The sequence below is a fragment of the Rhea pennata genome, chromosome 16 (assembly GCF_028389875.1).
Source record: "Rhea pennata isolate bPtePen1 chromosome 16, bPtePen1.pri, whole genome shotgun sequence".
Classification (NCBI taxonomy): domain Eukaryota; kingdom Metazoa; phylum Chordata; class Aves; order Rheiformes; family Rheidae; genus Rhea; species Rhea pennata.
The window spans coordinates 14,366,394-14,389,961 of NC_084678.1; the positions used below are offsets into that span (position 1 = coordinate 14,366,394).

General features: G+C 42.0%; 1 protein-coding gene across 4 annotated transcripts in view; it reads left to right on the forward strand.

The window, feature by feature from the left end:
• The window catches only part of CDH4 (cadherin 4), a 452,425-nt gene that overhangs the window by 279,375 nt on the left and 149,482 nt on the right, over window positions 1-23,568 (forward strand). For 3 of the 4 annotated variants that reach the window (XM_062588916.1, XM_062588919.1, XM_062588918.1), the window contains one exon: window positions 13,888-14,067. In XM_062588916.1, coding sequence (XP_062444900.1) covers window positions 13,888-14,067 — 180 coding nt within the window. The remainder of the gene's footprint in view (window positions 1-13,887; window positions 14,068-23,568) is intronic. The other variant, XM_062588917.1, reaches the window with a different exon arrangement.

A 23,568-nucleotide genomic window follows, 5' to 3' on the forward strand; every position in this document is an offset into this window, starting at 1 on the left:
AGGTTTTGCATTGCTTAGAGTCATATAAATATACTTCTACTCCTCTTCAGTAAGGCTCTGGCTTGTGCAAGATATAATTAAGCCCTGTATGTTATGTCAGCTGTGTTTGCCATTTTGTAGCTAAAGAAATACTGCTTCCTGCTAAAAGTAATTAAATATTGAAAGAACAAAGTAAGGTGTCTTATATGCTGCTTTAAATTTCTTCTCAGCATAGCAGAAAGAGAACTGGGTAAGCACACATTTCTGCTTTAGTAAAATATTTGGTTGGAAATTCATCTAATGTTAATATAAGCTGAACTCTGGTTCAAAATAGAGAGAGCTAAGCTTTTTAAAATTCATATCCCTGCTTTCTAAAAGCCTTATTAGTGTGTAGTTTGAGGCTGGAAAAATACAGAAAACAACACTAATGACAAGGTCACAAACAGTTTTATTGTGGGTCCCTATTGCAGGCATCTGACTTGTGTCTTATTTAAATGCTTGTGCTTTTTGCAAGCAAAATAATACTTTGTTTACTAAAGAAATAAAAATGATTATGAGATTATTTTCAAAAATAATAGTGTTTATGCTAAAAACCCAACAATATCTAGTTCAATGTGTATCAGGCCATGACCCTAATATACCACATCTCATGGCTTTTACTAGAAACAGATTTCACATTTGTTTTTGTAAGGTGTAATATGACTCGAGCAAAAACAACGTAATTGTTTTAAAGACTTTTCTGGTATATTCAGAAGATGGAGAAAGCAGGTAGGGGAGGGAAAGGAGGAGGTGACATGAGAGAGAGAGAGAGAGAGAGAGAAGGAGACCAGCTTTCTTCTAGGACATGCATCCATTTTCATTTGTGATTGATTTTGTGAAAATGCCTAACAGTTCCCAGACACAAAGAACAACAGACATGAAGTCTGCCTTGCTGCACGTCTGTGTTGGCTGGCACCTGCAACACAACCAAGCCCTTCTAGCTTGCATAGCCATCCACTGTATTTCTGTAAGCTTCTCCATGACTGCAGGCCATCCGTCGGTCCAGTCTTACTGCATGACAAGACGCTTTCTGCCCCTCTTTTCCATTTGAGATCGTTATTTAAAGGAGAAATCAAAATGTGGTTCACAATTATCCATGGCTAAAGCTTCATGAGAACAGAATTATCCCACCTTGAATGACCACTGCGAGATGTTCAGTTGATTCTGGAGGTTACTACAGAACTAATCTTACAGAAGGAGAAATGGCTGCTGTTGAAATGCCAGCAGAGGACATGGGAGACCCGAGACGAGGTCCCTACTCTGCTGTAAATTCGTGGTGCCTTATTGGGGAAGCTGACCCAACTTCCTACAGTCAGTAAAATGGAGGCAGTGGTTGTTCTTTTTGACATCTCAGAAATGCACAGAGGGCAAACCCCTCCAAACAGTGATGTGATCCTCTGAGCTTGTGATCTTTTATTACTCCGGTATATAAAAATGGCAAGTTGCAGCATGGAAGTTGAGAGCGTTGACGGTGGCCAGCATGACCTTGGAGTGGCGAATCCATTCAGGAGGGTTCCCTGTTGGGACAGTTGTCCCCTTATGCGTTTCCAGTGCAGAATCAGCGTTGTTGCTGTTTACACCCGTGCACAGTGCAGCTACTCTCAGTCAAAGCAAACACTTTAATGGTGAGCAACCCAAGACAGTGACAGTTTACCCTCCTTTATACTGTTGGCCTTAAAAATGTGCTAATTGGATTAGACAACTGAATAATGTCGGCAAATCTGCAAATTTTCACTGGCAACCACTGTGATAAAAGAATTCTAACTACAATATCAAAGTTTAATGCATGCAGGATAAAATGATAGCAAAGGAGATAAATATTTTTTTAAAAAGTATTTTATGATATTCCAGCCTACATTCTCCCCTCACCCCCAACAAACACTTGAAGGTAAACTTTTTTCTGGTTTATACAAGTAACTGTAGGAACTTTTTTTGTTCAGTCTTGCAGGAAACCTGATAGCAATTCAATTAGAAAATGCAAATGAGGTCACATATTTCCCACAGGAGTGTCGAATTACCCCAGAGGAAACTGAGTGATATTCTAGCATAACAATAAATACTTAAGATAAAGTTTCTTACACTGTTCTTGTCTGACTGCCTGTTGTTGCCTTTGAAAGTATCAACAGGACCTATGGGTATAATTTGGAGAACAGAAAAGAGGAAGAAAGAAAAGAAAAAAGTTGTTTATGAAACTCATATTAGGTCCTTGTAGCTCATGTCAGCACTTACGAAAGATAAACTTGAGTGGGATAATGTTCCTGAAGAAAACAAAGTAAGGCCAGGCTTTACATATCTGGAATAGGCAGTGCCATGTCTTCTTTTCTAAGAATGCGTCCTGTTATTTCCAACAATTGCATATTAATTTAACTGAAAGACTGAAGATGGAGATTATGTTTGCAATTGGTGACGTAGCTGAAGACTCCAATCTTCAGGGTGCCCTCTGCTTCATATTTGCAGAAAACTCTGATCTACCTAAGTACATGAATGGATGTGTAGCCATTTGTGCTTCATTTCCCACATCACCCCTGGCATTTGAGAGCCTCCTCATTACTCTTCGTTACTCAGCATCCTCCACTCTCTGAGCCAGTTTGTCCCATCTGACACTGTGGCCCACAGTTTCATATTGATCTTTCATTATTTTTCAGTGTTTGTGTGTGTCTAAACACGTTAAATCACATCTGGCAGTTTTTTTTCTTTATTAGTTTATTGCATTTTTGTGTAGTTCTCACTTAATGAGTTAAATCAGGATCACAGTAAGAGTAGAAAGGAACTCTCAGCAAAAGAGATTGGAGATATAGGATGTATTCAGTACATGTAAGATACAAGTCAACTATGCTGACTGACTTATTTTAGAAAAAGATTATTTTTCTGTGAATTATTTTTGTGTAAACCTGTATCTCTCATTGTCTTAGTGCCTCAGATTCTGAGTGTGGAAGTATGTACTTCTTTGCAATGTTAAATTGTATGTTAGCAGTTGTGCAATTAAAATCTTACAAATATATGGATATGCAACTGGTGTTTAAAACAGGGAGAAATATTGTCAAAAATCAATCCCTGCCTAAGCCCTGCTTATGTTTTATTATGTCTTCCCATATTTTGGAATTCTTTCATAACCCAGGCATGAATCCACAGCTATATAATACGAATGTGAAAAGCCAGTTCTTAAAGCCTTTTTTATTTATTTATTTAAAACCTTTAAATAATAATCTCTGGCATTTTACCTGGCTAAATTCCAGTACAGCCTTTTATTGCTGATCACAAATACAAAGGTCTCCAGGCAAGGAAGGGCTCACTCAGCACTGATCTTGTTTATGACCCCAGTTATTGTGCCAGGCAGGGTGTTCTGTGCAGCACCTAGGAGCAATGAAGACGTATCCCTCCCTTGATGGAACAAAATGACACCTTATGCAGGAGCAGTAGAAGCTGTGCTTCCACAGCTCATGTTCTTCCCGGTGCTCTCAAGTACCTGCGCTTGGAAGAGAGGGGGAGAAAGCGCTGCCTCGTCTGTTCCCCTCCCTCCCTCCCTTCCCCGTTCCTGGGGAGATGGTGTGGTATCACGGTGATGGAGTTAGCCCTGTCGACTGGCATTATTCCTAGAGAGGGGCTGGAGAAGAGGGGCTGCTTGTCATCCTCCCTCTCTCGGGCGGTATTCATGTGCATTTTCAGAACTGCTGTACTGGCCGGTGGACTCCCTGGGGCCGCCCGGTTCGACCACTTCTGCGGGCAAGCCACGGCTGTCACTGATTCTAATGAAACTGCAGCCTGGGTCATTTTTAGTCCTGTAGCCTCATCAGGGAAGCAAGGCCATAACACAGTGAATGAGAATAGATGTGGAGATTTGGGGGTTTTTTAGATGATTTATGAGACATCATTTGATGCTTTAACAAAACAGATTATTGGAAAAGACAAGGGAGCAGTTGACTAATAAAATTAACATCATACAACTGTTAACAGTGAGACCGATCACGATAATTATGGAAGACTAATGAAGACATACCAGGTGAACTTGTCTGACTTCATGCTTAAGTGAATTTGAACATCTAGCATTTAATTATAGCATGTGCTGAAAGTGCTACTCATGAAATCATGTGAACGTATTTGGCCGGATTTTCAGATGTGTAGAATATCATTGCTTTGCACTGAAAACAATATAAGATACATGCGCTCTTTGCCTTGGAAAATCATTCCTCTGAGTGAAGTTTCACATAGTCACACTTGCTACGTTTAGTTCTGAAGTAGTCACCATCTTACCAAGAGTCAGGGTCAAAGCCACACTGGAAAGATCATCTCTATGTGAAACTCACTCCAGATCTGTCTTCTATCAAACAAAAAAAGAAATCATAAGAATGAACTACCTACAAGGAAATAAGTCTCTTCTGATAAAACAAAACTGTTGGACTACTGTGTACCGCCTGCCTGTGATGTGCACCTTGCCCTTCTGAGATCCAAGCCCTTGACCTCTGGTTTCACGTTCTTTGTTGTTAACTGCTGAAGTCTGACTACCACTTCAAAAGAATATTTTGGACTGAATCTGCAAAAGGAAAAAAAAAAAAAAACTTCATTGCTATGGTAATTCATTGACAGCAGTGTGTAAACATGGGTTTGAATAAAGGACAAAAATTCCTTCACACAGGCGCATCCATTAAAATACATATTTGTTAGGGGCTGTAGAAATTCATCTGTCTCTTCTTGTTCTGCTCTGCGAGCTGAAGCAATTTCATAGTTACAAGCTCTGGGTGAAGAAGGATTTCAGGGAGTCTCAGGGTCACATCCCTTCACTAGACACGGTTCATAGTAATTCTGCTGCTTGATGCAGCCTCCATCGCATAACCAGCTGCAGGAAGGCGAAGAACCAGCCAAATGCAGGGTCCTGTGTGGCAGGGAAGGGCTAAGCAGGCTATCATCATCCCCAGGTAAGGAGCATGATTTCTAATGCTTACTCTCTTCATCGAGCAAAGCATTTAAATATGCACTTAAATTTAATCATGTAAATTGGGATAAATTGAATGTGTTCACGTGTGTTCAAATTTAAGCATGTGCTTAGATGCACTCCAAAATTGGGGAATAAAAGAAGAACAACCTTCTCTCAAGCTCCTCTTGAAATAACGAAAGTTTAACTTGAAAGGGTTTGCTCACACGCTAGCTCTGGGAAGAAGTACCAGAATGAATTACTTTGTGTTAAAGTAGAAGTGGTGCCTTGTGATCTCTTAAATCTCTTTTGATCTCTTTACTTGCAAACACTATGAAGAAAAGGGATATTGTTACATTTAATTCATTATGGTTATTTTAATTCATGTATCTTTTGAACTCCATGGCTTTACAAAAATAAAATAAGATCAAAATTTCTCGTAGGCTTACTAAGGGTAGATTTGCTTCTGCTTCTTTCTGTGATGGAGCACCATCATAATACACTGAGTTCTAAAAGCAAAAGAAATGAGATTGGAGCAGCTTTTTGAATTTTGCCCCCAAAATTACTTGATAAAAGTTTATCAGTGGTAGGTGAAGAAGTCAGCTTTCTAGCCAAGATATTTCATATATCTTTCTTGATAAGGTACTTGCAGAATGAGGGAGCTAATATCAAGCTCCAATAATGTTTTTGCTTTATAAGACAAGATCTATCACTTTTATTCCTGTCATACAAGTATCTGAACAGATAAGAAGTAGAAGAATACATAGTATTCTGTAATTTAATAGCCACACTCTTGAGAAATACTTGTAGTTCTGAAGTCATTGTGTATGGCTTCTGCCAATTATGAGAATGACATTAACCTGAAGATAGAAGTGTCTTTTTGTAAACACTGATAGACAATAGAGTACAGCAGTAATTTAGATGTTTCTTAAACAATCCTACCCTAAGAAGCACTGTGAGATTGGATCTTAGAAGGGGAATGTGGAAAGGTCAAGTTGATGTGGGGAGCTTTGCAAGGAAACAGCCTCATCAGAACTTTTCGTGTTGGGATATGATATTCAAGCCATTAAATGAGAAAGAAAAGTACATCAAGAGCTGTACTTCATGGATGATGTCATGCTCTTTGAAGGCTCTTCAAGTAATAACTCAGAGCATGACAATGACAAGAGAGAGATCACAGATACTTGAAATCTGTGGGACCCATAAAGGATTCCACCAGAGGCAGGTGGATTTCTTATGTGCTTGCTGTGGTCTGTGATTCTACCAGAGAAGGGGAGAGGGAGAGCATCATTTAAAATCTTTAACGCGGTGTACAGTACAGATGATATCTCTAATGATCAGCGTGGTGTCGGACCACATAATGAATTTCAATGTAGCTGTGCCTCTCCACCCTGTCTAAAATTTCCCTTGCCTTAGAGTATCTTTTCTGTATTTCATGAGTGTTCAGTGATGAACATCAGTGTTCATTTCTGCAGATCTCTCTTTTCTGCTGATAGAAAAGCAAAGCATATTGAAGTGCTGTACAGAGTTACCTGATTTCAACTTAGAACTATGATGATTTACCTAAAGTTTACGCAAACAAAAGATGTGAGTGAGTTTAGATGATTTATGTAAACTATACTGGGAAATCAACATATTTGGCTGCAGTGGGTGGTCAGCTAGTCAGCAGCCACCTGAAGAGCTATGTTCTTGCTGAAAATGGGAGCTTGCATGTTAGCTGCCATCTGTGTCTATAAGGTGCTTATCTGGGCCACCAATCTCTTTAGCTTTTCTGATCAAAGATTTGGAACAATTTTTTGTTTTTAATAAGAGTCTTTTAAGGAAAGCTTGTGGGTTTTGCAAAGAGTTAGTAGGTGTCTCTTTTCTCTAGAGTCCAAACTTAATTTCACATTTAATTACAGTTGCCCAGTAAAGGACCTACTGTTTATTTTGCAAAAAGAGTCTTCCCCTCTAGAGAGTTGTCTTCTCCTTAGTTAAAAATTTCCAGGTTTGACCTGTTACTCTTACTAAGCTTTTTTCTTTTTCAGTTCCACAATGTTAAGGAACATTTCAGTTCCTCAACTATTCTGGTCATATTTTATCAGTTAGTTACATGGGATCAAATTTTCCAAAGTGTACGTAGGCAACCAGATACTTAACAACCCTAAATTTGCATGCATATATTGTTTCTCAGACATCAAGGAACAGTGCTGGTGTGCAGGCTGTTGCTCAGCTTTGCCGCAGCCTCCTTGCGAGCGTGGCATTTGGCATGCCCAGTGCATGTGTGTGCATTTCACATGGCTCATTCTCCTCCTCTGGGGGCAATAACTCTGCTAGATTTTAGTCAAACTTTTTCGTGCCTGTCAGCTGATGTGTTCTGGAAGCTCGTGCACTTGCCAAAGCTGACAATTTTTCTTACTAATTGACTCTAATGTGAACTGCTCTATGCAGCCCCACTGCTAACTGATAAAAAGGAAAAAAAAAAAGTAATGAATTTTTGCTTAACTAGCTGATTTAATTAAAATGTTTTATACTGTAATTGTATGGTTTCTATAAATGGAGAGGTAATTTTGTTTAATGAGTTCCTAACCAAACATAACGTTCCTGACTGTATGTAGCCAGATTTGATAAAGGTCACAAATACTGAGATTCCACTGTTTGCTTTTGTAAGCAGTGAGATCAAACAGCTTGATTTGGCACTTGAAATATCCTATCAGGATTGGTTCCCCCTATTCCTGTTTATACCAGAAATTATTAGTATAGTTTTAGGAGCAGAGGGGGTTCGTCTCTGTATCTGAACACTGTTCATTATCTTTAAAGTGGGAAGTCTACTGCCAAAATCACGTCTCATTGTCAATTAGTGGCTTCTCTGCAAACACATTAATTTAATGCCCCTGCTGAAGTACTGTGCACATTGGAACATCTTGCTGCTAAAACACTAGTTTTCAGAGCACTTTGACACAAATCATTCATGAATAGCAATTTATGCCTTGATGGTAACAGGACGTGACATGAAGCTATCTTTGATTAAATTTTCCACAGAGCTTACAACTATTAGTAAATAGAGCTAATACAGATAGTCATAACAGACTTCCAGAGGGTGGATAAGGAGAAAAACAGATTATGGATTCCTTACCTGCACGGTTCTTAAATATCTTCACATAGATTGACGGTAATATAGTAAAGTCTAAAATAAGATGTCTCATCTACTTACCACTACTTTTTTCCCTGCCTTCAACTTTGGCAAATTCAGCAATGACCTAAATACAAAAGAATCAATTACTTGAAAGTAAATAAATTTACCTTTTGTTCTGCAACCTTTTCATTACATTGTATGAAACACAAAATGAAATATCTCTCTCTGCTAAAAGATCAAAAACTAGGGAAATGGTGTATTTTGGGAAAAAAGGGCTCATTCGTCCTCCGCTGCTGTCCCTGATGTCAGCAAAATGTTGTCTCCTTCGAACAGAATTCATGCAAATGTTTATTTAGCAGTGCTCTCATGTTTCTTTTGTTAAAGAACTAAGCTATATTTTCATTGTCTTATTTTATGTTTGGTAAATACCTTTTTCTCCTGTCCTTCCTGTAGCTACCATGGAAACAAGCAAAAATGCTTCAGATTAAATATTTTTAAATAGATTTTTGTGGTAGAAATGGTGTCGTTCTTCAAAGTGTGTGCTGATACAGGAGATAAGGTGAACGTTTGAGCAGTGGACTAAGGATGGCTTTATATTGCCTTTTTTGGATAAAAACATATTAAATACACATTAGCTCAGTTAAGCACTAGGATTGACACCAAAAACAAAGCGAGCAAAGTATGTCTTTTCTGAAAAGTCTCTAGTCCAAAGTGTTGAAGACTCTCCAAAAATAATAACGGGCATATCAATAAAATAAATATTAAATCCTAACTAATACTGATATTTGGGAAATAAAAGCCTTATCAACGCTCCTGTTATCACAGTTATTGTTTATTACATGACAAGAATAGTGTATTTTAGTGAATCTTAGCATTTCATTTTGCAGGTTGATCCCTTTAAAATTAATAATCTCTAAAAAAAAATGTACCTTAAGACATGCTGTTATTTATATGCGGAGAATGGTGGCTTATTTACCCAAACATTAGAGTGATCCAAAATGTTCAGCTAAGCAGGAACACAAAATATGATATTATATTATGTAAATGGGTTTGTGATACGCTCTGCTGGATAATAACTTCCAGATGTCTCTGTAGCCAGGGGCTGAGTGATATCAAAGGCAGGTTGGCTGGGAGGGAGACGTGCCAGCTGGCTGGACTGGCTCCCACTAAGTGTAGCGGAAGGGGGAAGCTGGTGTTTCTTCACACTCACTGGTTTTATTTGGGACCAGTGAAAAGTCAGTGGCTCGCAACCCTCTTTTCACTAGCGGAGATGGGGCTTGGGGGCGATCCGAATCCCGCTCGCCCTTTTCCGTCAGTGAGTTGGTTTTTGGTCTCTTTCAGGACTAGGGATGGAGTTTAGCCCACGAGTCCCGGCGAGGGAAATGCTGACGAGCCCGGGCCGGAGTGGCCGGAGTTCGGGACAGCTGCTGGCTCGGTGGGGCTTGGGCCCCGGCTGGTTTTGCCAGCGCTAAAAGCAGCTAAGGAATCTGCCTGAGTTTTCAACTTCATGGCATAAAAGGAATTAGAACAACCTCACCTTTTGGGAGTAAAATCTGCTAAACCGGGTTGCCTTTTAAGTCTGGAAGACCCTAGTGGTGTGGACAGATGTCCGCTCCTGAATGCAGCAGTTATATCCGCCGTCATTAAATGCAGCGCAGGCCTGGAAAAGGGTGCAAATTTACTCCCTTAAAATCCTGCTAAGGCATTAAATCATGCCGAATCCAAATTCATAGCAATTTTACATCGCAGCATGGTCTTTTCTCCTGCTGTTTTTCTTCATCTTGCACTTTGTAATCACTTCTCCTTCTTTCACTTGGAGATTGGCGTCTGTTTTGGTTCAGCTGTGTTTCGCCATCTCGTCCGTATCCTAAAGTAAGTCGGGCATAATTACTAGATTATCTGGGCGTTTTGTCTCCTCCTGTTCCGGTGTGCGTATCGCCGCGGTTTTCGCTCGGCCGTCCCGCGCTCGGTGCGCGGCCCCGCTGCGGTGACCCGGGCGCTGGCGCGCGGGCGGCGCGAGCTTTGCGCCCGGCGTGCTCGGCTGCGCCCGGCCGCGGCTCTTCAGCAGAGCGGAGCGCGTGGCCTCCCGACGCCTTCGGGCGGGAGCCGCTTTCCTTGGCTTCTGGTTTTTCTGCCTGAAACCGGAGACCGGTCAAATCATGCGGTGTCTTCCAGACGGATGACTCCTGACAGGCCGTTCTTCCAGTCGGATGTGTGCAGAGTTTGACACGGCGATAACATAGGCTGCAGCTCGTCTGGAAAACGCGGAGCTGCAGACGGCATCTTCCAGCGCTCGTGCGCGGAGCGGAGACGCGGGCGGTACCGCCGCGTAGCTCTGCTGGCGGCGATCCGGGTGACCTGGCCGCGTCCCCCGCTTGGCCGGGTGCCCGGCACGGAGCTGCTCGGCCAGGTTGCCCGCTCCAGGCGAAGCCTCCTCCATCCCGCGGGAGGAGGCGGCGGTGGTGGTGGCAGCGGCGGCGTGCTCGAGCCGGGCCCCGCGCGGCCGGCGCACCGCTTCGGGGCCGCTGGCGCTGGACCGAGCGCGGCTGGAGCAGATCTCGGCACGGAAATGGCCTTTTGGAGGACGGGGGTGCGGGGAGCGGGTCTGTGATCGCAGCAACCCGGTGATGAAGGCACTAGCTGCAGACCAGGGAATTCATAGACCTGCCTCGGTTTTGCTGCAAACTCAACATCCGCTCTCCGTGCGTTAGAGGGTCATAGCAGCTCTCGCAAGCGGTGGGAGGGAAACAGCCCTGCGGCGGCAGAGCGCCGGAGGTGCCCGCTTGGCTGCGGTGGGGACGGAGGCAGCTCTGCTCTGCTGACCCGGCGGAAGGCAGAGCAATACTTCATTTTTTGAAATTCTCTGCCTGAGATTCTAGGAAGCATATGGCTGGTAAGGCCAGGAGAAAGGAGCAGTTGTTATCTCAGTGAAAACTGTTATCAGCAAAAATAGACTTGGAAGCTGTATTTTGTAATTAATTTAATTTAGTGTCACGTTCTGCTTTTGAGCTGAACTCATCCTTGCAAACTCAGAAGCATGGGAGAGTTTTCTGGGGCTCGTGGTTAGTTGTTGCTGCTATTCCAGAGTTGTTCTTGGATGTTTCAGTCAGCAACATGAATAGTTCTGGCATTTGTGCTCACCAGACTTTGTTACTGCATTTGTCTCACAGCTTTTAAACAGCAGAAAACATGTACAACGTATTTAAACAACATCAGAGAAATTAAGGTCATGAGAATGCATCGTCAACAAATGAAGATAAAAAAGAGCTGTTGTTTTAAAAAAATGTTGTTGCAAGACACTTCTGAAATTCTACATCCCGAATTCAGAGTCATGTTGGTGATTTATTCTAATGTAGGAAAACATCATCAAGAGTGACAAGCAAGCTAGTCACTGTCGAGTCACCTGCCAGCAAATATTTCATAACGACTAAAAAGGCTGGTACTGCCTTGCTGGGCTGACACTAATTATTTCAGTATACATGGAGCTTTGGGATTCGTGTTAATTCTCAAGTCTGTCTTTAGTTCAGACTCATTCCACTGTGTAAACTCAGCAGAGCACAAATTGTTTGACCATCCTTTCATAATTTGTCCCCACGCTCGGTGGCAATTATATAAACTGATCCAAATACCTGCTTTCAGAGGAACCCCGTTTGGGAACCACAAGACAATTAAAAAGTAAGGGGGGGGTGGGATGTCCGCCTTTCTGTAGCTGGTGTCTGGGAGTCTGCTTCCTGTTGAGGTTGGTTTCTGGGTATCTTCTTTAGATAACATTGTTTCCATCAGTGTTGAGAAAAGATGAGTTTCTGGTGGTAAAGCAGTCTTTAGAGGAAGACTCTACTAGATGTGGCACATTACATCCCATAGGAAGGATGACTTCAATGATTCCTACCCGTATCCTGAAAATCCTGAGAGAGTCCCCTGCAGCCATAGCATGATGCTGTTTCTTTGTTCATTGCGCACTTAAGTGAATATTTTTAGAATAACATCTAAATATTGAACAGCAGTGCAGTGATCTTGCAGCAGCTCGGGGACTGTGCTTGTTAGAGGTATATAAAACAGCAGTCAAGCAAACACAAAACACCAGTCACCTCGGCGGCATGAATTAGCATGGGAGGGGATTTGAAAAACATAGCTCCGTATGTGACAGGGAAAGACCATGCTCCTCTGTTCGGTGAAAATTCATCTCTGCTCAAAGCGGCTCATTTTTAAGGTTTGCTGTAAAAATAGCTGCATTTTTTACAAATGCTTCTAACTACTGCAGTGGGTGGGTATTTGTGCGCCGCAGGTAATGCAGATCAGAGCCACGATCAAGCTGTGAGAATGGCCTCCTTGCTGTGATGTCTAGCTTGCGTCGGGCAGAAGGTCCGCGCGGCTCCAGAGCCGCCGCGCGGCTGCCCGTGCTCTTCAGCTCGCAGTTGACTGCCTGTTTCAGTGCACTTGCAGATCAACGATTGAAATGTATTAATAGATGGATTTATATCTAACTGTAAGCTTCTAAGCAAATGTTCTCCCTCAAGTCAGTGCTTACAAGCGACTGCAAGTGTTTGTAGGGTGTTTAAGTTCGTACATTTGGAGAAGGTATAAAAGGTAGCGTGGCTTAGGACTGCAACCGCCTCAAAGGGAGGCTTTGCTATTTTTGCCTAGTACAATTCAGTTTTTTGCATTTTGAGTGACAGGATCTGTGAGAATGGCTGAAAACTGTAACAGTGTGGAAATAATATTCCCACTGATCTTAACCTCAGATCAAGAGAAGGTAGCTTCTGATTTTGCCAACCTAACGAAAGTTTAAACGTTTTCTAGTGGAAGTGCAAGTCACCATATGGCGAATTTAAGCTGCTTTCACCAAGCTTGTCTTTGCTAGTTATCTTTTTTTTTTTGGAGGGGGAGGACTTTTCAAAAGTCATGCCTGGAACTCTAGAAGACTACAGAGTATTTACCTGCTTGGACTGGATAACCTTTTAAGAGCCTCTCAAATCTACATTTCATTGATTCATCATTCTGTAAGGCATAAGTTTTCTGACGATGAACCAGCATCTTTAAATCCAAAAAAATGTTCCATCATTTCTGCTTTTTTTGCAGCAGCATTTTAATGTGACCAACATCAATGTTTGCCATGGGCAAAATCAGTAATTAAAAAAATACCTATAAAGAATGACTCAAAAGCACCCAATAATGAAAAAGAAAATTATTTACTGACTGAGATACATTACACTTCCCAAGCTACATGACTAGGGAAATATATATGGGATTGGTATTCAAAATCCAGCTCTTTAAAAAGGTCATTCCTCATGAAGCATTAAAAAGTTGAACTAATTCACCTTTGCAGCGGTGGAGCTGCCTGTGGTCCCAGTTTGTTGGCTTTGGCAGGATCCGTCTGCAGCAGCACGGACTGGAGGTTTGCTGTAACCCTGTTAATGCCAATGAGCAGGGTAACTTCGCACCCAGCTTCACAGTGTGAACTTCCTTCACACCGAACCCACAACACAGACTGTAAAGGAACTTGCTTCTTTTTTTGTATTCTGGCATGTTGCATTTATTAGAAAATTGCAGAAACTTCTTTACCCCAATGTGCCACTAAAGCTCCCTGCAGCTGGTGTAATGAAGACGATATATTCCGGGAGGCATCTTGATTTGAGAGTGACAGCTCCATATATTAGTGAAAATGAAGTGGTAGCAGGGTTGCCAATAAAACATATTGTGCCTTTGTGATGCAGAAATACATCATGCTAATAACAATAATTTTCACAGCTACATGTGACCGTTCGCACGCGGGGAAGCGCTACTGTTGGAGTAGTCCTAAGAAGCGGTGGAAAAACTAACTGGTTTTGCTTTTGTGTTTCCCAAGCAGCAAAAAGGAAGGAAGAGCGTGCCTGGGGAGGTCGCCCAGCAGCAAAGCGACACCCTATTGCCGTGGCGCCAGCACCAGAACGCCAACGGCCTCCGCCGGCAGAAGAGGGACTGGGTCATCCCCCCAATCAACGTGCCAGAAAACTCGAGAGGACCCTTTCCACAGCAGCTGGTTCGGGTAAGTTTAAAAAAAGAAATAGAAATAATAATAATGGTAAACCTGAAGGAGGTCTAGTGAAGCAATAGGTGCGGACCGGGCTTGGAGCACGGGCTTGAAACCCAGCCCCTGCGCTCTGCCTCCCGCATGCGAGCAAAGTTGCCTTTTGCCTGCTGCTGAAGCTCTTCTGAAGCGCGTGGTCCAAGCTCTGCCTCCCCGAGCCGAGAGCAGCCTGATGGCCTCCTTCCAGCCAGCACCCCAAGAGAGGCTGGCGTCGCTGCCAAGGTGGCCGCGTGCCTGCGCTCTCCTCCAGCCAGCGCCTGCAGGTGTGAAGCTGGGCCGGGTGACACCCAGCGCCGAGGCGGTGGCGCGTCCTTCGCCCGCTGCGGCGCGGCCGTCGCAGCTGCGCGGCGGCGGCCGGGCAGGCTGGACGCCTGCCGTCACTGCAGATGGAGCCTGGTCTTGGGCGCGTCGCTGGTGCCCTTCTTCGCAGGGATCTTCACTGAGATCGAGTGTACCCGCGTAGGTGTTTTATGATGGTTTCTGGATGAGAGAGAAAGGAAGAGAATAAAAAGGCATTAACAGACATATCGACATACCGACATTGATCGATCTATTATTGCTGCTGCTAAGTGTTAGCAAAATACAAATACCTGTTTCTCTTCCTTTTATGAGTACTGATTTCAGTTTTTGGAGCAGTAGAAAGATTAGCTGTGAAAAAAAGAACTCCCTGGCAGAGTTTTAAACCCTTCATTTGGAAGAAAATGGTGACAATTATAAAATTTAAGAACTTATTTTGAGAAACTGCAGTGTGTAATTGGCATCACTCCTCAGGAAGTTCGCCTAGTCGTCTTGAAACAATGCCTGGATTAAAACAAATTGCCATCATTACCTCTTTCATACTGATTAGCTGATATTCTTCTGCACAACCAGTACCTAGGAGGAAAAACGAGCTTTGCTGAATCCTGCAGAAGTTGAGGTGAACTTTGCGATGAGTCATGTAATGACCGAAGGTGCATGTTCCCAATTCACCAAGTACTGGGTGCATTTGAATTGTCGATGTAATTTCTTTGTGCAAATTAGGGAAATACAGCAAGGAATGAAATAGTGCTAGGAGCTAAATCTCAAATGTTTTTGTGTCTGTTCTAGAATAAAAGGAAGGGAAGCCAAGGATTTTTGTGCGTTCAGAAGTGCTGAATATGGTATAAGCAATTAACGTTTCGGCCTTCTAAGCTTGGTTGAAGGAAGTGTGTTAGGGAGAAGAACTTGGTGTCTCAGAAATACTTTCATAAATGAGATTAATTATTTTGGTTAATTCCTGAATTCCTGTGAAAAATAAGCATGCTACTTGCAAAATGAGCTTGTACCCTATCTCCCTCCCTGCTGATTTCTTTTGAGCTTTGAGTAGAAGTGAGAGGACAATCTGACAACACCTTACCGTGAGCAATTTATTGGTTTATAAGGACTGAACTCTCTGTGGCACTTCTTCTCCCTACAATCTGGAGATGAAACAGAAAGCTCCGAGCATGTGAAAGTCTTGTATTAATGAAAGTGGCAAATATTAATTTTTCTAGAGGAACAGAAGAACTGATATATTTATTACTTAAACTGCCATTAGCCTTGGAAAGGTGACCTAGCTGATGGAAACACAGAGCTCTCAGATTGTCACAGAAATTTATTCCATGGTGATTTTAAAATACAGATGCTACAGGAAATGCTGAAAATGAAGTAAAAAATGAGGTGGGAAAGAGAAATGGTTTACAAGGGTTGCTTTCCTTTTCTCCTGATGTATGGAAAGTATCATAATGATCAGGAAGATCATGGCTTTATACAAATAGTGCAGCTTGGTTAAGCGTGAGAACCTTTGACGTTTCGGGTTTGGGTTAAGTATTTTTACTCATCTGCAGCACCTGGCCCATTTGCTGGGCCTTGGATAGGGAGCTTGAGCGAGTCCTAGCGGGAGCTGCAGCTTTCCCTGGTAGACTTTGCTCTTTAGTTATCTAGGATAGGACAAATCGACATTTCTGAAGGCCAGTACTATCTGATTATTTCTATCCACATAATCTCCAGATTGCCGTGGGACATTCTGCTGTCTCTGAGAGCTAGGTAACAGGTTTGAGCTGATTTCTCATGCTTTCGCTCATTGGGCGATGAATATTTTCATGTCCATCTGCTTGCAAACTGGAGCAAGAAGTGCTCAAGTGAAGTTGCAGCATAGATCCCATTTATATGGAAAGAAGTTTGTCACAGTTTTCTCAGCTAGTTTTTATAAAGCGTTCAAAGCTAGCATTAGTTCCTGGACACTGAACTTTCTTTTGGTCCCAAGAGCCCTACTTGAGCATACCCTTTATAGGTGTAACTAATGAAAACCAGTCCCTCCATTATGATATCTTTGGTTCTGGTTACATCCAAAAAGAGGAAGGGATGGCATGAAAAATCTGAATTTTAAAAAACCAGAAAGCCCTACCAGAAGTACATTTTCATAGTGCCACTTGCAGTTTGCGTTTTTATAGGTCAGACTAATTTGAAATGCATAGGGAAATCTTTCGGGTTCCCTCCTACCCTTGCTTCCTATTGTGAAGGTAAAAATTCCATTTTATGGAAGTTGATTAGTTACTTGTCAGTATTTTTAGCAAGGCTGTGCCTGAATGAAGTTTAAATCATAGCAAAGGTGAATACAGCTTGATGGGAGGCACATACCTCAAAATGCACCCCTAACTGGTTCAGCTGGGATCAACCGTCATTCTCTGCTCATTAAAGCATTTGATTCTGATAGAATACATTAAATGAAAAAGTTAAAAATGAAAAAAAAAAAAAAAAGGAAGAAGTCACAACATTATCCCTGCCAAAAAAACCCCATCTGTTAATTACAGGGAGGGTTTTTTCTTTTCCAAAGGAACATCCGTGTCTGTTCATATGCATCAAACATACTAAGTAGGAAATATTTTTAGTAAAAATAGTATGTAAAAAATTAATGATAGAAATTTCTGATTAGATCAAGCTGCTGAAGAATTTTACTTATAAATGAAATAATGGACCAGTTCCTCAAATGGTGTAAATAAACATTACATGTAGAAGCTAAAAATAATTTTTCGATAGCATTAAAAATGTTGTGCAATTTTTGGTTTTGTCAGTGAGCTGAAAATCAGTTATCAAATTTTATTGATATCTGCATATTTATTTTGCAAACATTTATGGATATCTTGCTTTTAATTTCTTTGTGCTTCACTTCCACCTTTGTATTAGGAACAATATTTTACATGCTGTGAAATATTTCACTGTAGTGAGGATAATTTCATTACTAATTGTCAAGTACTCTCATATTATAGCTATGAGGTCCATAAAAATGCCTATTAAAATACAAAAACAAATGAAATCCCCCTCCTTCATCAAGCAGATGACTCATACAGCCACACTGATCAACTAAGATAATGTATCAAATAGTTGCTTCATTTGCAGAGTGCCCTATATTTTCCTTTCTGACTCATCCTCTTTAGCTACATGTGTAGCTAATTCTTAATTATCTATTATCTAATTATCTATTCGTTAATCCTGTATTTAATCCTCTTTTGAAGTTCAGACAGGATCTTAAGTTTGGATCCATATACAATAGCATCATCTAACAGGATTGTTGAGTCCATTTTCGAGACTGAAGCCTTGTCCATCGCCCTGGGCTGTATAAAAACGATTCATTCAAAAGTTAAACGGCTCTGTACGGGATGGCCGTTGGGCACAGCAAGATTGTGTAACAAGACTCTTCCCTTAGCCCCTGTAACCATGCTCCTCTCTATGAACGCTCTGAACTTCCAACTTCACCTCTGGACACCTTCCAGAGCTCTTAAGATCTAGCTGTCTCTAGCTGTATCTTCACTAGCCATAATTCTAAAATGTGGATTTTACCCAAAAGATAAACAACTCAGTGTTCATTCTCATTACGCTGGTGAGAAAATCCATTAGGGATGACCGAGAGCAGGATCTTGGTGCCCTTACAAACTGTCTTGATTGCATGCTAGAGACACAGCATGCCCTCTAGTATCCGAACGCTGGTAATCTCAGACACAAGAATACTAGAAATAATCTAATGTGTATAGCAGGGAGTAAGAAGGAAGGATGCGTTTTATATAAATTTAATCAGAACGTCTTGAAGCGGTTAGGAAGGTTAGTGGACTATAATAAACCCGAAGACTCTTTTGTTGCTCCTTAGGGGAGCTGCCGTTGATCGTCGAGGCTCGGTGTAGCACGGCAAGTGTTAAGGAGGCAAGGGGCGTTGTGAGCGTGCTAGGAGCCGTGAAGTGGGCTCGTGGAGGCAGGTAGCGCCTGCTAAGCCGTGCAGTGAAATTGGGTATTTAATATGAAAAAAATTGATAGCACGCTCAAGAGCTCTACAACCTATTTGTGTGGCATAGCTCATTTTAGCTTCTGGTTCTCCAGAAGTCTGAAATCGCCGTGTTTGAGGTATACATCAGGTATCCCATGCTGAGAACACCCCACAGCCTGGATAGTCAACCCTTAACCCTGCTGTTTCCTTTGCCTGTCAGAGGGGTTGCAGCATGTACCTTAGCACTGTTTCAGATAGTTTTACCGTATGAAATCCCTCATGCATCCTGGATCAACCATATTGCTTACGGCTGTGAGATTGGCAGTTCAGCATCCATTAACTCCCAGCTGCAAGACAGATGGCATCTGTCGGTGGGTAAGAGAAGGTTTGTTGAGAAGAGGCCTTGCAAATGCTTCCCAAAGGACATCAGACTGTACTTTTCCTGAGAGAGATGCAGACAGCCTTGATTACAAATAGGCCTACATCTTCCTCGTTTTTTTGTGCAAACGGGTGTTTCTTTTGCCTTCTCAACCACAAAAAAAGAAAGAAAAGAAAAGAAAAGAAAAGAAAAAAGAAAAGAAAAGAAAAGAAAAGAAAAGAAAAGAAAAGAAAAGAAAAGAAAAGAAAAGAAAAGAAAAAAGAAAAGAAAAGAAAAGAAAAGAAGAAAGGATGGTCCCAGCTCTCAGCCCGTTTCACCTTTGGTACTGCTGTGAGCCTCGCCGCCTGAAATTTGTGCACTTCAGTCTCATTTGTGGCAGCCGGAGGGATGCGAAAGGTGGCGAGGAGATGGGGCCATTTCTGCAGCAGCAGCAGCCAGCCGGGTCGCTCTGCGGAGCTGTTTAAAGAATAGTAGAGTCCAACAGCCCTCGGCTCTTGGCTGTGATTTCATGATACAAACCAAACAGAAAAAGATTAACAGGAAAAGGTTTTACTGAACCCGGGCAGATGTTGCCGCAGTCTCAGCCGTGCCTTGGAGGTGCGCTGCGTGTGTGCTGGTGCCAGAGCAGGACACCCCACGCGTTGAGTGCGTGGTGAAAGATGAGCTGCTCTCTTGGCGTGTCCATCCGAAGTTTCTTATAAACAGACAGTTTAGAGTAGATTCCTAAATATATACCACAGTATTCGTAAAGCTACCGTACTGCATGCGCCCCTTCGTTTGCATTCTCCCTGGAAATACGACTGGGTGTCGTTTCTAACCCTCCTATCATTTCACAAAAATAGCAGGCCAGATCCTGATGTAAATTCATACATCGCTGCCAGAGCTGGTGGGGCAGCACCAACATACACCACTTGGGAATCTAGGTCAAAAAAAGCAGATGCCCAGTTCTTTGTGGGCTTCGCCCGCAGGCACGCACGCACACACACAGTGCTATGGATTGAAAAGTGCCGCTACAGCATAAATGCTCCATTTGAAATTCTCTTACAACAGCATTCAAGCCTATACTGTAATTATACATATTGTATTTCCTTGTATTCAGACCCATGGGGAATTTATATTGTCCTTGCTAAAGCCAGAGGGACTGAAGGAAAGCAGTCATTTAATGATTCAGCTGTCTTGGGCTCTATGATTTAATCAATCATATGAAAGAAATTTTTAGATTCTTTGTGTTTAGAGTTCTCTTGTCTGAGCAGAAAATGTTCCCTTTTTGAATTGCTTTAATAGCTGTATTTATGCAGCTGAAAGTTCCTTAAGAAATGAAAGTAAAATCAAATTGCTGAGAATGCCTAGATAATTTATCGGAGAATATTCAATTAGAATATATTAATATTTTAGATTTCCATCATTAATTTAATATTCAGAGATTTAATTTAGTCGTTGAATTGCTGTAGTGCCATGCGTGGGTAGATTGTTAGGCTGAGTGCTTAAAACACCTGCCACAAATGGGTGACTCTCACTTTGATTCCCAAGAGCACAAATGCTTTTCTACTGACATAAGTCTTGCAGCGAAAGCTCAGACACTAAATCTTGCCTCTGCTCTGCATTTTTTCTTAATTGCAGAATGGAATAATACAATCTTCTAGCAGAAAAAAGTGCAAGAACCTTACTTATTTATGTCTTCAAATCTTGATAGAGGGGGAATTTGGTGACTTGTCATTCTGAATTTGGCAACACATGGCTGAAGAATTTCGTTCTGCCTGGCCTTGCTACTGCTCAGGTAGAACCTCCATAAGTCAGATCAGGGCTTTAAGGAGACTGAGACTTTGCAGACCAATATCAAGAACTCCCAATGCCCAGTTCAGCTTAAATTTCTGCCCTGGAGATGTTGCCATTTTCTAAAATACTTTGGAAATATTAGCATGAGTGAAAAAAATACTAACTCCTAAAATGCCTTGTGGTATGGAAGTGATAAATTTCCATCAAATTCCCAGCTGCATGAAAAAGGGCTAATTTTAAATATGCCTTAGAACATAAAAACTGGGATTTCCAGAGGCCATTGGCACTATGCAACTTTGCTCCCATTCAAATCAGTAAGTCCCAGCATGAAATTTCAGAAATCTCCAAATTCATTGATAGTATTTCTGGCTTTCTTCAGGTTCATGCAGAACCTCAAGATGTTACTTTTTTGTTTGATTGTCCTGTAGTATAGATTAAAGTCAGGTCAGGGTCCAGGAGCCGTGATCACAGGATCAGCGTTGGTGGTTGGCACTTTGTGTCTCAAAACTTGCTTCCATGTGCATGGATGTTTGCCTGATGTTCGTACAAATCCTGGTCAGATCTGTGCTAATACACGTTCCTGGAAAGCAAGAGCAACAGGTGGGTACCAGTTTTGCAAGTGTGAATAACAGAGAAGCTACAAAGTCTGAAGAACAGTGAAAGTTTGGGGTACGGTCAGTCAAATGGGGAGGATGCTAGGGTAAGAGACTGTTGGTCCGACCTCATGTAATGCAGTGTTTTAAACTGTTTGGTAGTCATTTAAAGTTCTCAAAATGCCGTACAGTGGGATGTATTGACAGGTATTTGTAATGATAGCACCAATCGCTACTTTTTTAAAAATAAAGCTGTGTGTCCATGCACAGGGTGCTTTTCCTGGGGAATCAAAGGTGCTTGTCCACCCCGATGCAGCAGCTATGTAGCAGCTCCCTTCCTTTGCCCGCTGTCAGTTGATTCCTTCACCATCACACCATCCAGCCGTTCCCTTTTTCCTCCTGTGAGGAGTTCACCTTGGGAACAGAAAAAGTAGGAAGCACAGATGGATAAGTACCCTTCGCCTTGAATTGCTGTATGAGGCATACTGCAAAGAGTTCATCAATCACTCCAAAGAGTGTTTAGCTGCAATAGCCCATTGCACATATTGCAACATATCATTACATCCCCATCCTATACAGAAAGTGAGATAACTGTAATAGTCGCTCAGTATGGCTGTCATTATGTGTAGAGGCAAAGACAGGAAGGCACAGTCAGAGCTAACGCGTGCTGCTCATGAAAGCTATCGAAAAATCGGTAAAGACAGAGGGTACACAAAAAGAGTGGATTAATCAAGATTTGGTTTTGCTCATGACTTTCCCACCTAAAAAATAATAATAGTAATGAAAAAAAGCTAACACATAAGCAAAGAACTTGCAATCTGCCTCTTTTTTTGGAATAATTCATTATTTAACACTCATCACCCACATTAGTAATAGGTTTCTGTGAGGCTTGGCTTCCTGGATGAGTTGAAATGGAGTCCTGAAGAAACAGTGGAGCTGTGTGGGTGTGAGTTTGGATTTGCAGAATGTTGGTGCACATATAACCTTGACAGCTAGGCTGTTGCTGAAATTCACTGTATTAGGCTGGAATAACATAGGAAACAAAAAACCCATCCGCCTTCTCTCCCCCCCCCCCCCCCGCCGCCCCCCTCCCATACTATTGCATATGTTCTTTTTTGTCTGTTCTGCTAAAGAATTAAATTCAGCACCCTGGAATTTCAGATGTCAGCTTTTAAGATTTCAGAGAATTTACTCTTGGGCTAATTTTAAGCTTTCACTGCTGCAGTTAATTGTTTTATTTATAACTGCTGAGATTTTCAGTGATAAAGGTGTCACCATCTAAATCCTTTCTCAGCTGTCTCTAATGCAGGCTGACTGAGAAGTGTAAGCCATGGTTAGATGATGGGGCAGCAAAGAGTAGTTGTATAGTAATTTGCCACTGTTTCATTAAAGACCTTGATTCTTTCAAATTTGTTCTTTCCCAGAACTCTTACCATATTTTTAATAATTATCATATTTCTGTTAACATTTTTTTTTGTTGCTAATTTTCTTAAATTAAAGAACTCTTTTTTCCTATCCGAACAGTTCGACAGATTACAGACAAACAAAACCTTGGGTAATATGAAGGGAAACATTTTGCTCAAGGCAGTTTGGGTATCTGCAGATGGTACTGAACATTTGGCCCTCATTCAGCAGAGATTTTAAGCACATGCCTAAATTTGAGCCTTTAAGTAATTCCAATGGCTCTTCTGAGTCTATTTAGTGACTGAAAACCAAGGACTTGAATAGTGCATTGCTGGATGAAGACCAAACAGTCAACATTATGCCTCTTTGGCCGTACCTGTAGTTTTTCTTGCATTTTGTGTTTTACTTTCATTCCTCTGCATGCAGCGCAAGCCCACTCCCGGACTGATGCATGGCCACATCTTCGCATATGCTGTGCAAGCGTGTTCCCTTTTCTTAATAGGCGCCGAGGCCGAGAGCTGCCCCAGGCAGAGGTGGTCAGTGAGGTGCAAGCCCTGCTCTGCATCTCCGGATGGCTGGAGACGGGGCTGGGAGAGCAAGGAGTGTCACTACTTAGAGCAGAAGTAGTCACAGACTTTTAAATGCAGCGGTGCTGGTAGGCATTGCTGGGACAGTTCAGCTTCCTGGTTTCCTTTTTTTCACTCATAATCTCCACTCATTTTAATCAAAACTTGAAATGGCCTGAAGATGTATTTGCATCTGCACTCGGGTTTTATAGCCCTTTCAGGCTGTTTTGCAGTTGACTTATTTGTTAGATTGGTGCTTTGAGGCTCTGTGAGCGGCAACATTTATTTAAGTGAAGAAGCTAATTTTATTCTGGTAAAAAGTAGGTGGTTTCAGAAAGAAGAAATGCTATGCAGGCTCATCGTTTCTGTCTCAGAGAGGAAAGCCACGTGCTGTCTTGTGAAATGACTGGATGTGAGGCCAGATCTTTGCCCTGGTGATAGAGCTGGTAACATGCTCCACTAGCAGCCTCGGTCTGCTATCAAACC